At 44.6% G+C, this 16,451-nt stretch overlaps 1 protein-coding gene across 1 annotated transcript in view; it reads left to right on the top strand.

Moving 5' to 3' along the window:
* CCDC3 (coiled-coil domain containing 3) overlaps positions 1–15,383 on the top strand; it is an 80,960-nt gene extending 65,577 nt beyond the window's left edge. Inside the window, exon 3 of the mRNA XM_054593612.1 lies at positions 13,343–15,383. Coding sequence (XP_054449587.1) covers positions 13,343–13,618 — 276 coding nt within the window. The 3' untranslated portion in view covers positions 13,619–15,383. The remainder of the gene's footprint in view (positions 1–13,342) is intronic.
* Positions 15,384–16,451: the final 1,068 nt, after the last annotated feature.

The following is a 16,451-nucleotide window of genomic DNA, read 5'->3' as shown; positions in this document are numbered from 1 at the left end:
AAAGGCAAGCTGTTTGCCTGTGATATTGCTTTTGGACTCTCCTGCCCTCATTTTTAATGTTTCAGAAAGTACACTTTGTCTTGTCTTAATAGGCGGTTATTTAAATCCAAAGCAGCCGTGAAGGCAAGAATCCTCTCCCTGAGCATTTGGTAGGTCTGCTGTCATGAAATAGTAATTCTTCATACACTTTTTGTTTAACTAGATGCAGAGTACCGGTATATTGCAGAATAATTCAGGAAAACTTTCTGTACCACACAGTGCCAGGCAAAAATAATAAATGCTTCTTGCTGGAATGGCTGAACATAAGGAAGCTGAAACTGTTCAGCAATGATTTCTTTACAAATCAGAGGTGATTGTATGTGGTAGCATAGATACAGTTCCTTTACCTTTCCTGATCTGGATTGTGGAGGTTTCCCACAGCACCTAAGGTTCCTGGGGAGACCAGAGAGACCAGAGAGCACACAGGGAGGTTTTAGGTAGAGGTACAGGTGAGACACTCTCCAGAGGTTTGTCCTGTCATTGGAGACAGGTAAACTCCCCCTCCCCCCCAAAAAAAAGGTCAAGTAGGATCACTCAGCCTCACAGATGCACAAACACTCATTTCAACACCCTTCCCCATTGGCCAATGTTCATAAAGAGAGAGGATGAACAACTGGGATCCAGTCTTGCAGTTCATGGTGGTGAGGCACAGCCACCTGACCCGGCCTCCGCCAGCTTCCAATGAGATGTTCAAGGGAAGTGTACAAACTAAAGCTCAGAAAATAGTCACGATAAAACGCCAGAGGAATCACAGTGGAACGGAAAATCGAATAATAGCATGATTCTAATTTTGTTTAAAATACGTACTATCTCTACCCCTAAAGGCAATTCTAGGAAGAATATATTAAAATGTCAACAGTACCTCTGTGCAATAGAATTCTGCGACTTTCATTGTCCTTTTTTGGTCCCATAATTAAAAAAAAATTTCTGCAATAAACATGTGTTACTTATATAGTTTTAAAAAGCATTATTTTTAAAAGAGAGAATGGGTATCCCAGTCTACCTTTTGCCTTCTTGAGAAGGGAAGAGCGGGCTCCCCTGTGGCGGCCTTCTCTCCCGCCCTGCAGCAAGCACCCTGCACGCCAGGGAGAAACACACCCGCTACAGGGATTGCTGGGCGTGCTCACACCCCTGACCGGGTGCTTTCTCCTCCCAGGCGGAGCAGGGTTGGTGTGCTGTGGGCCTGGGGGACGGGCTGTGCATTCGGAATCTGTTGCTCCTGGGCCACCAGATCATTTGTTTCTCTTTGGCTCTTCTTCAAATAAAATGTGGCAGTACCTGTTTCAGCTTGGCCTGGCCTTTCCCCCTTGTCTTCTCAGCTTACAAAAAAAATACCACAAAACTAAATGAGCAAATAATATGTCTTGACCTTTTATGTACTTTTTAAAAACAGTTTTCTAAAGAGGTTGATGCCATTCGGAAAGAATTCCAGAGAAAGGACAGTTTCTTAAAGGCACACACATATTTGAAAGCACAGCTCTTGTGTAGAAATTCCTGCTTTCCTGATGAAAAGGAATTTTCTTTTGGGGTGGTGGCCAAGATCCAGGGGGCCTCCTTAAGATACTGTTGGCAGAGGCTTCATCATTCTGTGAGGTCTAGGGTCTCCCTACCTAGGACAGAGCCCGCTTTTCTGCAGGGATAAAGACCTCATGCCTGGTTAAGGGTCCTTGGGTCCCGGTTGTACTGTTGGTGACATTGAGCAAGTTACTAAGGGTCCTGTGTCTTTCTGCTGCCATTCAAACCGTACCCACATCAGAGAGAGACTGTGGGGGTCAAGAATGACAGACCCCCTAAGATCTCTAGGCGTCCCATCCGTCCCACATTAATAACTACAGCCCCCTCCCCCCCCACCCGGGGGTCCTTTTCTGCCATCCTGGTTTCTTGAGACCATCGTTAAGGGGGTCTTCCTCTTGCTTCTCCAGCCTAGGGGACAGCTGGCCCCTTGGAATCTAAGGGATGCTTATGAAGAGTGCTGAAGTCTCAGAAGTGACCACTAACGTCCCACCGAGAGTACAGATCTTGTCGCATCCCACTGTTTGCTTGTATGTATTATTTTCAAATGCAGCCTTTGGAGGGTGTTATAAAACGTGACTTAGCCTTCTCTTTGATGCTCCAGCATACTGGGTTCTGTCCTTTCAAACTCTGTGCTGACAGCCATGAAAGAACCCGCACCTCTTGTTTTAATAGGCCTTGCTTGGACTTTCATCCTGTTTTCGATAGAAGGATCTGCTGTAACTCTTAGAAAGACAGTGATTTAATGAGGGAGTGGATATATAGTGCTTGGCCTGGTACTTGGCCATATTAAACCCTCAGCTATACAGATAAATACAGTTGACCCTTGAACAACATGGGTTTGAACTGTATGGGTCCACTTGTATGCAGATTTACTATTTGGATCTGTTTGGGAAACCACAGATGTGGAGGGCGCACTGTGTGTATTGTTCTATGCCATTTTATATAGGGTACTTGGGGATACCAAGAGGTAACTACATTTTGGTGGAGTCAAAAGTTATGCCCTGGCTGGTGTGGCTCAGTGGATTGAGTGCTGGACTATGAAGCAAAGGGTCGCTGGTTCAGTTCCCAGTCAGGGCACATGCTTGGGTTGCAGGCCAGGTTCCCAGTAGGGGGCACACAAGAGGCAACTGCACGTTTGTTTCTCTCCCTCTCTTTCTCCCTCCCTTCCCCTCTCTCTAAAAAGAAATAGAGTCTTAAAAAATTATATGCAGATTTTCAGCTTCATGAGGGCTGGTGCTCCTAACTCCTGTGTCGTTCAGGGTCAGCTGTAATGAGTTCTCCAGTCTCCTCTGCCCACCTCTTCTTTCTGAGGGGGCTTTTTGGCCAGAAGAGGGCAGTGTTAGATATGTGGTCTCCCCCAGAACAGTGGCAGCCCCAGGAGGCCAAAGCCCTTTATTACAGGACAGGTATTTTGGGAACACTTAACTTCATTCAGATTTTGTATTGTATGCCTCGAGCGCCCAGGGCAACAAGGCTACAATGAGCAAGGTGGAGCTGGCCTTCAGGACTCGACAACAGGACAGGGCAGTGAGCGCTCACCCAGTGCTGCGCAGCGCTTGGCGTGTGCTGTGTGAACAGCTACAGGGGCACTAAGGAGACACGGGAGCAGGAAACGTGGGTCGTGGCACAGAGGGTACCCGCAGAAGGGTCATAGCATCGCCAGACAGAAGCGAGGGAGAGAGTCCTCCAGGAGGGAGGAGGAGTGTGGCAGAGGCCCAGGATGGGAAAGAACAGAGTGTATTGGGAGACGGCCAGGAGACAGGTTGCTTTTTGCATGAAGTGGGTGAACAAAGGGATGAAAAATAAGACTGGAGATGTCGGCCAGGTCTAATCACAAAGGTTAAGCGTTTAAAAAGATTCCATTAACAATGACTAACATCTGGCAAACATTTACTGTGTCTTAGTCCATTCCAGCGGCCATAACAAGCTTCCACAGGTTGGGTGACTTATAAACAGAATGCATTTTTTCACAGAGCTAGAGGCTCAAAGTCCAAGACCCGGCTGCCAGCAGGGCTGGGTAGGGGCTTTCCTCTGGGTCGCAGGCTTCTTATCTTTGTGTGGTGGAGGTCAAGGGAGCAGTGTGCCATCTCTTTCATGGGGACATTCATTTCACTCATGAGGGTTCTGCCCTCAAAACCTAATCACCTCTTGAAGGCCCCACCTCCAAATACCATCACAGTGGACGTTAGGATTTTGACAGAATGAGTTTTGGAGAGACACATTCAAACACTAACATGGGGTATGGTTCTGAGCATTCCCGGTAAAACCCATTAAATCCTTGAGACACCCCATCAGATGGTACCGCGACTCTCCCACTGCACACGTGAGGGCAGTGAGAGCTGCGGGCTGTGTTCTGGGGAAGCAGACTGAGCTGACGGTATGCAGGAGGTTTTTGTCTTTTTATTGAGGGCTCCTGGGATCAACACCCGAGGGAGGGAAAGGAAGGAGAGGGAAGAGCGGGACCAGGCAGAGGGGGAAGCTGGGCTGCGATGCAGTCTCCCGAAGGCCATGGTCGTCCCCGGGTGGGCGCGGAGGCTGGGACGGCCCGGGCTTTCCTACCCTTGTGTTCACCAACCAGTCGCTGGATGCGGCGTGCTGGGGAAGGAGGTGTGATGGGAGGGAGGCAGCTCTCTTGAGTCGGGGGCAGTTTATGGAGAGAGGACCCAGCTGAGGGCTGTCAACACTGCAAGAATCTGGGGAAACAACTCCATTAGTCCCTGGTCATGGAGGAGAGGTCTGGCAGGTGCAGCAGAGGTCCTGCTGTTATGAGCTTAAGAACTGGAAACCAATGTAGGCAACTCTTCACCACCGCACTGCATTGCAGGGTGTTTGCAGGGGATCGGTGGATAGTTCTAAAGCAGAGGTAACTTGCAGCTCAAGCCTTACTTTAGAAACCTCGTTCTTGATAGGACCATGTAGGATGGGTATAAGAAGGGAGATGGGAGGTGAGAATATTTATAAAAAGATATAGTACAAAATTCAAAAATTACAAAAGGGTACACAGTAAAAATAAATCTTCTCTCCCCTGTCCCTTCTGCTCTCTGGACACAGCCATCCTTTACTAATGCTTTAATATATTTTCCCAAAGATTCCATATGGATACGGAATCTCACAATCCACTGTTTTGCACCTTGATTTTATATTAGCAACCTAACTTCGATATTGCTACAGTGCCATTCATAGGAAACTGCCTCATTCTTTTAAAGATGGCAGATGTTTTATTACATGAATTTACTGTAATTTGTTGAACTAGACGTCTTTCGATGAGCATTCTCAGGTTGTTTTCGTTTCTCCCCAGTCTAATTGAGATATCATTGACATATAACCCTGCATAAGTTTATGGTGTGCAATGTGTTGATTTGATACATTTATATATTACAGAATGGTTACCACCTTAGCACTAGCTAACACCTCCATCCTGTCAAATGGTTACCATTTCTTTTCTGTGGTGAAAACATTTATGATTTACTCAATATTCAAGTATAGAATACAGCATTGTTAACTATAATCGCCATGTTGTATGTTACTAGGTCCCCAGAACTTTTCATCTTATAATTCAGAGTCTGTAACTTTGACCAGCGCCTTCCCATTCCCCTCACCCCCTGGTGGCCTTTATTCTACTGTTTCTATGAGTTTAGCTTTTTAAAGATTCTACATATAAATGAGATAATACAGTATTTGTCTTTCTCTGTCTGCCTTACTTGACTTTACATAATGCCCTCAAGGCCCATTTATGTTGTTGCAAACTCAGACTGCAGGATTTGCCTCTTTCTCCTGGCTGAATAAGATTACTTTATATGTGTGTACACACACACACACACACACACACACACGCCTTTATCCATTCTTCTGTCGACAGACACTAAGGTTGTTTCCATATCTTTGCAATTGTGACTTGTGTGGTGAACGTGAGAATGCAGACGTCTTTGTGATCCAGTTTTCATTTTTTTTGGATAAGTACCCAAAAGTGAGATCGCTGGATCATATGCTATTCCATTTTTAATTTTTTGAGAAACTTCCATACTGCTTTGCATAGTGGCTGGACAAATTTACATTCCCACCAAGGGTGTGCAAAGGTTCTCTTTTCTCCACATCTTTACCAAATTTTATCTCTTGTCTTTTTGATAATAGCCATTCTAAAAGCTGTGAGGTGGTATCTCATTGTGGTTTAATTTGCATTTCCCTAATGGCTAGTGATGTTGAGCATCTTTTCATGTACCTGTTGGATTTTAGTATATCTTTGTACAAATGTCTGTTCAGGTCCTATGCCCATTTTTTAATGGGAATATTTAATTTTTGCTCTTGAGTTGTAGGAGTTCTTTATAGGTTTTAAATATTAACCTTATCAGATACATGATTTACAAAAAATATTTTCCCATTCCATACATTGTCTTGTCACTTTGTTGATGGTTTCTTCTGTGCACATCTTTTTAGATTGGTGTAGTCCAAATGCTGATTGTTTTCTCTTTTTCCAAATTCAAAAAACTGTCATCAAGGCTGGTGTCAAGGAACTTCCTCCCCCCGACCCCCCAACCCTGTAAATGAGTCTAGAAGTGTTCCCTCTTCTATTTTTTTGGAAGAATTTGAGGAGGACTGGTATTAACTCTTCTTTAAATATTTGGTAGAATTCACCAGTGAAGCTGTATGGTAATGGACTTTTTTAAAATATATATATATATTTATTGATTATACTATTACAGTTGTCCCATTTTTTCTTCCCTTTATTCCCCTGCGCCCTGCACCCTGCACCCCCTGTCCCACCAGCATTCCCCACCTTTCCTTCATGTCCCTGGGTCATGCATATAAGTTGTTTAGCATTTCCATTTCCTATACTATTCTTAACCTCCCCCCATTTTATACCTACTATTTATGCTTCTTATTTTCTGTACCTTTTCCCCCATTCTCCCCGCTCCCCTCTGATCTCCATTTCTATGATTCTGTTCCTGTTCTAGTTGTTCGCTTAGTTTTTGCTTTCTTTAGGTTCATTTCTTGATATTGTGAGTTTGTTGTCATTTTACTGTTTCATAGGTTTTGATCTTACTTAGATAAGTCCCTTTAACATTCCATATAATAAAGGCCTTGGTGATGATGAACTCCTTTAACTTGACCTTATCTGGGATGCACTTTATCTGCCCTTCCACTCTAAATGGTAGCTTTGCTGGATACAGTAATCTTGGATGTAGGTCCTGGCTTTTCATGACTTTGAATACTTCTTGTGAGCCCCTTCTAGCCTGCGAGGTTTCTTTTGAGAAATCAGCTGATAGTCTGATGGGAACTCCTTTGTAGGTAACTGTCTCCTTTTCTCTGGCTGCTTTTAAGATTCTCTCCTTATCTTTAATCTTGGGTAATGTAATTATGATGTGCCATGGTGTGTGCTTCCTTGGGTCCAACTTCTTTGGGACTCTCTGAGCTTCCTGGGTCTCCTCAAAGTCTATTTCCTTGGCCAAATTGGGGAAATGCTCCATTATTTTTTCAACTAAGTTTTCAATTTCTTGCTCTTCCTCTTCTCCTTCTGGCACCCCTATGATTCAGATGTTGGGATGTTTAAAGTTGTCTCTAAGGTTCCTAAGCCTCTCCTAATTTTTTTGAATTCTTGTTTCTTCATTCTGTTCTGGTTAAATGTTTCTCTCTTCCTTCTACTCCCAGTTGTTGATTTGAGTCCTGGTTTCCTTCTCTTTACTGTTGATTCCCTGTATATTTTTCTTTATTTCACTTTGCCTAGCCTTCATTTTTTCCTCCATTTTGTGATCATACTCAACTAATTCAGTGAGCATCCAGATTACCAGTGTTTTAAACTGTGCATCTGATAGGTTTGCTATCTGTTCGTCACTTAGTTCTGTTTTGGGAGCTTTGGTCTGTTCTTTCACTTGGGCCATATTTATTTGTCTCAGCTCACCTGTTACATTGGGAGGGGCGGAGCTTTAGGTATTCACCAGGGTGGGACAACCGAGGTCACTGTGTTATGAGGCTGTATATGGGGGAGGGGTCTGAGAGGGAGTAATGCTACTTGCTCAACTCTCAGCTGCCTTTCCGTCACTTCCCCCTGCTACCCACAAGCAAATTGCACCCTTCTGGTGCTGATTCTTGGGCGGGTGAGTTTGTGTACGTAGGACCTTGTGAGTCTTTCCAGTGAACTCTCCAGTGAGGCTGGGAGTTTCTCCTGCTGTTCCAATCCCCGCAGGTTTTACAGCCAGAGGTTTTGAGGCTTTATTTTCCTGGGCTGGAGCCCTGTGTTGTGCGGTCTGTCTCGCTCCTCAGTTGTTCCTCCTGGTTTATCCACATGCAAATGAGGGACTGCTGTGTCCACCAGCCACTCCCTTGCTGCTTGTCCTCTCTGCCCCAGCTGCCCATCTCCACCCCTCCTATCAGTTTGGGTGAATGTTTCTTCTTTAGCTCCTTGGTCATCAGACTTCCATGCAGTTTGATTTATGGCAGTTCTGATTATTTTTTGTTTTTAAATTTGTTGTTTCCCTTCTTTTGGTTGTGTGAGGAGGTGAAGTGTATCTGGTAGTGGACTTCTGTTGCCTGGGAGGTTTTTGATAACTGTTTTAATCTCCTTACTAGTAATTGGTCTATTCAGATTTTTAATTTCTTTATTATTCAGTCTTTGTAGCTTGTATATTTAGGAATTTACCCATTTCTTCTAGGTCTTCCAATTTGTTGGCATGTAATCGTTTATAGCTGTCTCTTAGGATTCTTTGTATTTCCATGGTATCCGTTGTAACATCTCCTCTTTCATTTCTGGTTTTATTTTTTGAGTCCTTTCTCTTTTGCATTTGGTAATTCTAGGTAGAGTTTTATTTTTTCAAAAAGTCAGCTCTTAGTTTTACTGATCTTTTCCACTGTCTAAGTCTCCATTTCATTTATTTGTGTTTTGATCTTTTTTTTTTCCTTCTACTAAGTTGGGCTTAATTCTTCTATTTCTAGTTCCTTGATGTGTAAAGCTAGGTTATTTATATGAGATATTTCTTATTCTTAATGTAGGTATGTTTCACTATGAACTTCCTTCTCAGAACTGCTTTGCTGCATTCCACATTTGTAGGTTTGTTGTGTTTCCTTTTTCATTGGTCTCAAGGTATATTTTAATTTCTCTTTTGATTTATTCTTTGACCCATTGGTTATTCGTTAGCATATTGTTTAATCACCTCACATTTGTGAATTTTCCAGCTTCCTTCTTATACTTGATTTCTAATAGTTTCATATCATTGTGGGTGGAAAAGATGCTTGATATGAACCCAATCTTTAATTTATTAAGGCTTGTTTTGTGACCCACCATATGATCTGTCCTGGAGAATGTTCCATGTGTACTTAAGAATGTGTTTGCTCTAGCTTTTGAATGGAATATTCAAGATATGTCTGTTAAGTCCATCTAGTTTAATGAGTTGCTTAAGACCAATGTTTGCTTATTGAGCTTTTGTCTGGATGATTTATACATTGATCAATGTAGAGTATTAAACTCCCCTACTACTCTTATATTTCTATCTGTCTCTGCTCTATACAGGAGTGGGCAAAAGCAGGTTTACAGTTATGACCACATGAAATACCAGAGTTTACTCTTGTAATACAAATAAATACAATAATAAATAATACAACTTTAAACCTACTTTTGCCTATGCCTGTATCTTTGGGTGCTGCTATACTATGTGCATAAATATTTTAAATGTTACATCCTTTTGTTGGGTTGATTTCTTTACATTATTTAATGCCCTTCTTTGTTTTTGTTGTGAAGTCTATTTTGTCTGATATAAGTGTAGCTACGCCAGCTTTATTTTAGTTTCTTTTTGCATGGAATGTCTTTTTCCATCCCCTTGCATTCAGTCTGTGTGTCCTTAAGGCTGATAGCAGTTTCTCTAGCCTGCATACAATTGGGTTTTTAATATTTTTTAAATCCATTTAGTGTCTTCTGATTGGAGAGTTTACTTCATTTACATTCAAAGTAATTACAGATGGGTACATACATATTGCCATTTTGTTAATTGTTTTCTGGCTGTTTTGTAACTTCTTTTCTTCCTTTCTGACTTGATATTCTACAGTGGCATGGTTAAGATTCCTTTATCTTTTGTGTGTGTACTAAAGGTTCTTGCTTTATAGTTACCATGACCCTTGGATAAAACAACTTGTAAGTATACTTTATGTTCATACCAACTTATTTTTAAACACATTCGAAAGCTTTACTTTTTTACCACCCTCTCCCCCACGTATTATGTTTTGTGTTTTTGAAATCACAATTTACATCTTTGTATCTTGTGTATCCATTAACAAATTATTGTAGATATAGCTATTTTTTATTACTTTTATCTTTTAACCTTCAGAATGGCTTTATATGTGATTAAGCTGCCACCTTACTACAGTCGGATACCGTTTGAGAAATGTGTCATTAGGCGATTTTGTCACTATGCAAACATGATAGAGTGCACTTACATAGACCTAGAGGTACAGGCTGCACCACACACCTAGGCTGTATGTCTGTTACTCCTAAAGCTCCAAACCTGTATGGCATGTTGTTGTATTGACTACCGTAGACAATTGTAACACAATAGTAAGTATTTGTGTGTCTAAACATAGAAAAGGTACAGTAAAAGTACACTATGAAAGATAGAAAACGGCACACCTGTATTGCACACTGACCATGACTGAGGCTTGCAGGACTATAACGTTTTTAATTTATAAACTTTAACTTTCTTACTTGATTCTTGTAATAACACTTAGCTTAAAACACAAAGACATTGTACAGCTATACAAAATATTTTCTTTATCTCTCTGTTCTGTAAGCTTTTTCCTATGAAAACTTTTCTTTTGTTAAGAACTAAGACACAAACACTCACGTCAGCCATGGCCTACACAGAGTCCGGGGCATCGGTGTCACTCATGGGTTCCCACAGTCACATCTTGTCCCCCTGGAAGGGTTCCAGGGGCTGTAACCCACACAGAGCTGTCGTCTCCTTGGATAGCAGGGCCTCCTGGACACCTGCTGAAGGACCCGCCTGCGGCTCTAATGGAGGATAAGTCACTCTCTTCAGAAATAGGTCCATGGTGGTTTGCTTGGTTTCTTTTTTTCATTATAGATTTTCATCATATGTAATGCATCATGGACATTCATGAAAGGTCTATTAATGAAAACCTTTTGGTGTTGGGGTCCATGTTTTTAAACGTGTTAAGGAACTTCTTTGAGGTCTGCAAAAGAAGCTTCTGCTAAGCTGTTCACTGTGACTTTTCTTGAGGGTGGTTTGTCGTCTTGCAATTTTCTCTCTTGCCTCTTCTTCAGCTATGCGTTCCTGTTCCAACAACTCATTCATTGGTTCCTCAGGGACCAGCTCTAGGGGCTCCTCGATGTCATCCTCACTCGTAGCCTTGTTGATTTTTGCAGCCCCCTTATCCTTGGCAAATACTTTGAAGTTGTGGACGAACCTCTTGAGTATCTTCTTTCGGATACCATTCACACACTCTCTGGTCACATCACCTCAAGCCCACGCAGGGTTCTTCACTCAGTCACAGAGGCTGTGATCCTTCCAGAGTAGCACCTGTGTCCTCTGTTGCAGCGGTGGCCCGGGCAAAGGTCCTCTTCAGGAGCAGGCTTTAAAAGCTGCTGTAACCCCTTGCTCCTTGCTTGATTGTTTGGATCAAAGAGGGGCTGTGTTTGAAGGGAGAAACACCATTTTGATATCATGATGAAGATTGGAAAAAGGAGAATGTCTGTGAGCGTTATCAACAATAAGCACAGTCTTGGCCCCTAGCCAGGTAGCTCACTTTGTTAGAGCATCATCCTGGTATGCCAGGGTTGCAAGTTCAATCCCCAGTCAGGGCATGTACAAGCAGCAACCAAGTACATAAATAAGTGGAACAACAAACTGCTGTTTCTCTCTTTCTCTAAAATTAATTTTAAAAAAATCTTGAAAGGTACGTTATTCTCCCCATAGTACTTTTCCATTTTGCTGGCATAAGAAGCCAGGAGGGCATCCTGGCAAAGAAGCTGGGTCGTCCATGACTTCTTCATGTGTGTGTTCAGTGATGTGCTCGAAGGCCCTGGAGTTTGCGCTGTGCCAGGTCACAGAGGGTTTCAATTTGTAGCCTGCAGCATTGCCCCCACTATGCCTTGAGTGGGGCAGCTGGTAAAGGACTGTTTCTCTACTTTTTACAGTTATATGGGATCTGCATCGGTGAGCCCGGCTGGCCACCAGAACCAAGTGATCAAGGGGTGTCCCTTGGGCACAGCCATAAACACTGGGGCACCAGGTGTGTGTACAAGCTCCTTGCTGGGTGGTGCCCATGACCTGGAGCAAGGCAGAGTCTGAATTTGGAGAACATTGCAGTAGGCCTCCCAGTGTGTACTTAGAAGTCTCTCAGGCTGAATATTTAAGATAAGCAACTAGGCCTCTTCTCAGGGACATTGGGTACTTTTCAGTCCATTGCCCATTGTCTTTGTGCCGGGCCCTGGGGTGGGGGAATCCATGAGCGAGTCCTGGAGAACTATTTCTCAGTTTGCTGTAGCCTTGTGGACACAGCCCTGCTGGATTTTTTGGGGGGTTCATCTCTCACGTGCAGGTCTTAAAAGCTGGAGTCCCCAACATGAGGGTCACACCAGGGTTTCATGACAAGCTTCTGTCTCCTCCTGTCTTTCCTATTTCCATGCGGGTTTTCCTTTTCTCATTTGCTCAGTGTGTAGGAGCCATTCCTCTGGTTACTGGGTTTCTGTCATAGGGAACTGTTCTGTATGTAGCTGTGGATCCGGTGTGTCCATGGGAGGAGGCGACTGCAGGATTTGCCTGTGTCTCCATCCCTACCATAACCATCTCTCTTATCTTTTTGATGACAGCCATTCTAACGGGTGAGGTGATACCTCATTGTGGTTTTGCTTTGTATTTCCTTGATTAGTGATATACCTGTTGGTCCTTTGTACATCTACTCTGAGGCCCTTAGCCTAGGAGGGGCTGGAGCTGGTGCATGGCCCACTGCAGGCTGCACACTGGGACCGCGGCCTGTGTGATGCCTGGGGGGCCAGACTCCTCCTGGGCCCCTGGGTATATGGTCACTGAATCCCATAGGTCCTACAAATGCACATTTGCTCATGAATGGATGCCAAATTTTCGTTTTGGGATGGTTGACAAAAAAAACCAAGGACATCTCAGGCCACCATGATGCTAACGTCTCTTCTCAATCTTCTTATAACAAGCAATACTGTCACATATTCTGCATGTGGCAGTTTGCACACGTGGGAGCATTTCTATGAGAAAAAGCCCAGAGTTACTAGATCAAAGGGTATATGACGCTTTTGTTTTGATAGATGTAGTCAGATTGCTTTTTACAGCAGCTTATACTTTACCTACACCATATGAGAGGGCTATTTCCCCACATCCGGACTCAGTCTGTGAAAAATAGCAACTTATCGAGGCTGTGATTTGCATTTATCTTACTATGAGAGAAGCTGAGATACTTTTCCTACATTTAAGAGAGATGTATAATACCTTTCCTGTGAACTGTGCATATTCCTTGTGCATTTTTCTGTCTCGGGTTTTGGTCTTTTACTTCTTGATTCACTGAAGCTCTTTCCTTTTGAATAGGAGTGACAAATATCCAGAATATCTTTTTAAAACAAGATTATCTAAGGACCTCCAAACATAGAAAACAAAAGAGGGGCTCTGTTTGAAGTCTGGGCGGGCGAGAAAGGAGCCACGAGTGGTGTCCTTGTTCTGGAGTCCAAGCTGCGGGTGGCACTAGGGTCTGGGACACCGACCTGGGCAGACTTCCTGAAACTCACCTGCCTCTCCCTGCACGGTGTTTATGTCCCCAGCTCATGTGTTCATCGGTGCAGAAGGCCCTGTTTGAGGAGGAGGATCACGTCAAGAAGCTGCAGCAGAAGGTGGCCACCCTGGAGAAGCGGAACAGGCAGCTCCGGGACCGGGTGAAAAAGGTTAAGAGGTCTCTGCGTCAGGCGCGGAAGAACAGCCGCCACCTGGAACTGGTCAACCAGAAGCTCAGTGAGAAGCTGGCAGCCACGGCAGGAGCCATCCCGCACATCAACGCCCTGGGGCGGGAGCCCGCTCGCCGTACCTACATGCGGGGGTAGGGGGGACCCCACGGAGCCTCAGCCAGCACTGCTGGGGCGCAGTGCCTCTCGCCAGAGAATGGAAGATGATGATGGTGTTGGACGTGTACATATTTCAGATCTTGTAGAAGATATTTTTGCTATGCATTTGGTAGTGTCTAGTTGGTTTAAAGGGCAAGTCTTGCTGCCCCTACCTCGCCTGGTCCCAGACATGGTGCTGGGAGTCCAGAGGCAGCAAGATCAAGCAAGCTGTATGCTTGCCTGAGGCCTGTGCTCAGCTTCTGGGAGCAGCCTGCAAAGTGCAAAAAATGGGGAAAGCACATTTTAGACTCTCTAGGTGTATGAGACTTCAAGGAGGTTGGCCTTTACTTCAGAAGAGGGGGCAATGTGGTCTCAGCTCTGAGCTCCAGAAAGTAGTTTTGAGGAGTGATCTGAATTGTGCCATGGGACCGTCCGGTGTCTCATTTTCCAGATTTTTGGAAGGAGGATGGTAGCCTTGCAAAACTCCCAGGGGTGCTTATAAGGAACACGTGTAGCATGTCCCTACTCCAGCCAGCATATTCTCACAGCTGAGGCATGTGAACTTAATGAACTTGGCACAGGTAAGGGAACTGAGTTGGACAGAAGGCCATTAAAAACATACATTATATCCAGTTTCCAATACCAGCTGCCCAGAGCTGAAGATGACATCTTGGGGTCCCTTTAATCAAGGGGGACATGGCCTTTTACGGGCCTGCCATGTTTCATCATACCACGGTCCCAAGTTGGAAAACCCTGAGCGGGATCGCAGCCCCTTCTAAATTTTTATTGTTCGCTCAGTAATTTCTTCCCACTTTTCCAGATTCAAGGGGAGCTGCCCCAAGACGCTGTGGACTTTGGTAAGGACACTTCCTTACCGATTGGGATCAGGTGGCCTCACCTCCTTCGCATCCAGACCCCCAAAGGGCTTTTTGCAGGTGTTCCAACCTCTTGCTTCTTTATGCAAATGCTTTCCGCCCACCAGGACAGACCGTGCCCTGGAGCAGTGTTTGTACATCAGTCCCACCTGTTGTGACTGCCCCTGTACCCAATCAAGACACTTCATCCCCTTGGGAAAGATGCCTTTAAAGACAGTCCTACAAGAAAACAGCAGCATGTTCATTATACCTGCCTCTTGAGCTCTTGACTTAGGCACATTTGACCAAGTCCCAGTTGTGTCCTTAAGAAGTCAGTTGAGTGCCCTGTCGGTTATCTTCTGTTGCTGAGAGGAGACGACCACCTTTCCCTTCCCTGCTTTTCCAGATAGAAGCTCCTGGCCCTTCACCAGGGGACCTGCTGCCCATGGACCACCCGCGACACTGCAGGGCCTGATTATTCTGACTTCCCATTAAAAGTAGCAGCTACTGTCAGATTTCCATTCCACTGGCAGCCAGTCTGAGGGTTGGACCTTGTGTCACTTGAGTCTAGGTGGCAGGCTCCCGCCTCAGGGGCGACCTCTCTGCTCTCAACTGAATGGCATTGAAACTTTTTGCTCAAGGGCACTTCATTTCCAAGCTTCTGCCTCCACTTTACTAGCTTATGCTTCCTAGTGGGTACAACAGAAGGGACGTCTTCCAGGTTACTCCTCCTGGGGACATTTCCTTAGAGCGGTTGTGCTTTCAACGAAGGGATAACAAGCCCAAGCGTGATTTACAGTCAGTGTTGGACGAACTGTGGATGCTGGGTCTCTACAGCTGCATTATGATTCCCTTTTCAATAAATATGAGCAATATTTCAGCCACAACAGTAAAGTGATGTGTTTCTTTCATGTCAGAGAGATTTCAAGATGTGGCCTGGAAAGGCAATTTGGATCCTCTGGGGGGAGCGTGCAATACCCGGGGCATTCAGGACACTGAGCTCAAGGCTCCTCTGCCTTCCCTGTTGGGACATGGCCTAACCTTGTCCCTTTCAGGGTGTCCGTCTCTCAACACACCTGCAGAGAAGCAGTGCTGCCCTGGCCTGCTCCTCACAAGGGACAGCAGCTTCATCAATCATTGTCATCAAAAGGACCCTCAGATCAGTTGCCAAAGGGAACTCCCTGGGTCCCTGTTATCTGCTGTGTTGCCAACTTAACCATAGTCCTTGCCACCTGTTTATTGTACTGGTAGGAATTTTTTATGCAAGAATACTCCAATTATAAATCCTCACCAGAACTTGACATATGTCAGCCAACCTCTCCTAGCGCTATCTCTGAGATGCAGGCCATTGTTTTGTCTACTTTGTGGTTCGAGGAGGCCAAAGATATATAGTAAACGAGAGGCAAATACAATCTAGAATCTTCAAATACAGTCTCCAAGAGTCAGAAGCTGGCAGCATGTGGGCCACACGTGGTGAGGGGAAGAGGTTTCTTGGGTCTCCACGTGGTGTTTGAATGTGAACACCTTTGGTGACTTCGGTTCAGGCCACCGTCTCTATTGCTGTTGCTTTTTTTCCCCCCAGCACTAGGCTGTGTCACACATTATGCCATCTGCCTGGCAGCACAAGGTAACAGGGATTCTTGCTCCTGTGGTGCAGGGCCCTGCCTTCCTTTGAGGGGAGGGAGAGCACAAGCTCAGATCACGATGGCTGCATCAACTGTTGGCGTGGCATCAGTCCATATTCCATGATGGCTTTAAAATGGTTGAGCACCAGCGTGTGTTAGGCTCTTTGAGACATACTATCTCATTTAAGATCAGTAACAGTTTTATAAAATAGAGGTCCTGATCCCCATTCTCCAAGTGGAATTTGGGACTTCAAGAGATTAAGTAAATCATCCAATGTACACTAGTCAAGGTTCAACTCCAACTTCACTTCTCTCTTATACTTGCTCATCTGTAAAATGGGGATAATGATCACA

Source organism: Pteronotus mesoamericanus, unplaced genomic scaffold, assembly GCF_021234165.1.
Source record: "Pteronotus mesoamericanus isolate MK-2021 breed Mesoamerican mustached bat unplaced genomic scaffold, CSHL_Meso_final contig_130, whole genome shotgun sequence".
Lineage (NCBI taxonomy): Eukaryota > Metazoa > Chordata > Mammalia > Chiroptera > Mormoopidae > Pteronotus > Pteronotus mesoamericanus.
This window is presented reverse-complemented; position numbering and strand designations above follow the sequence as displayed.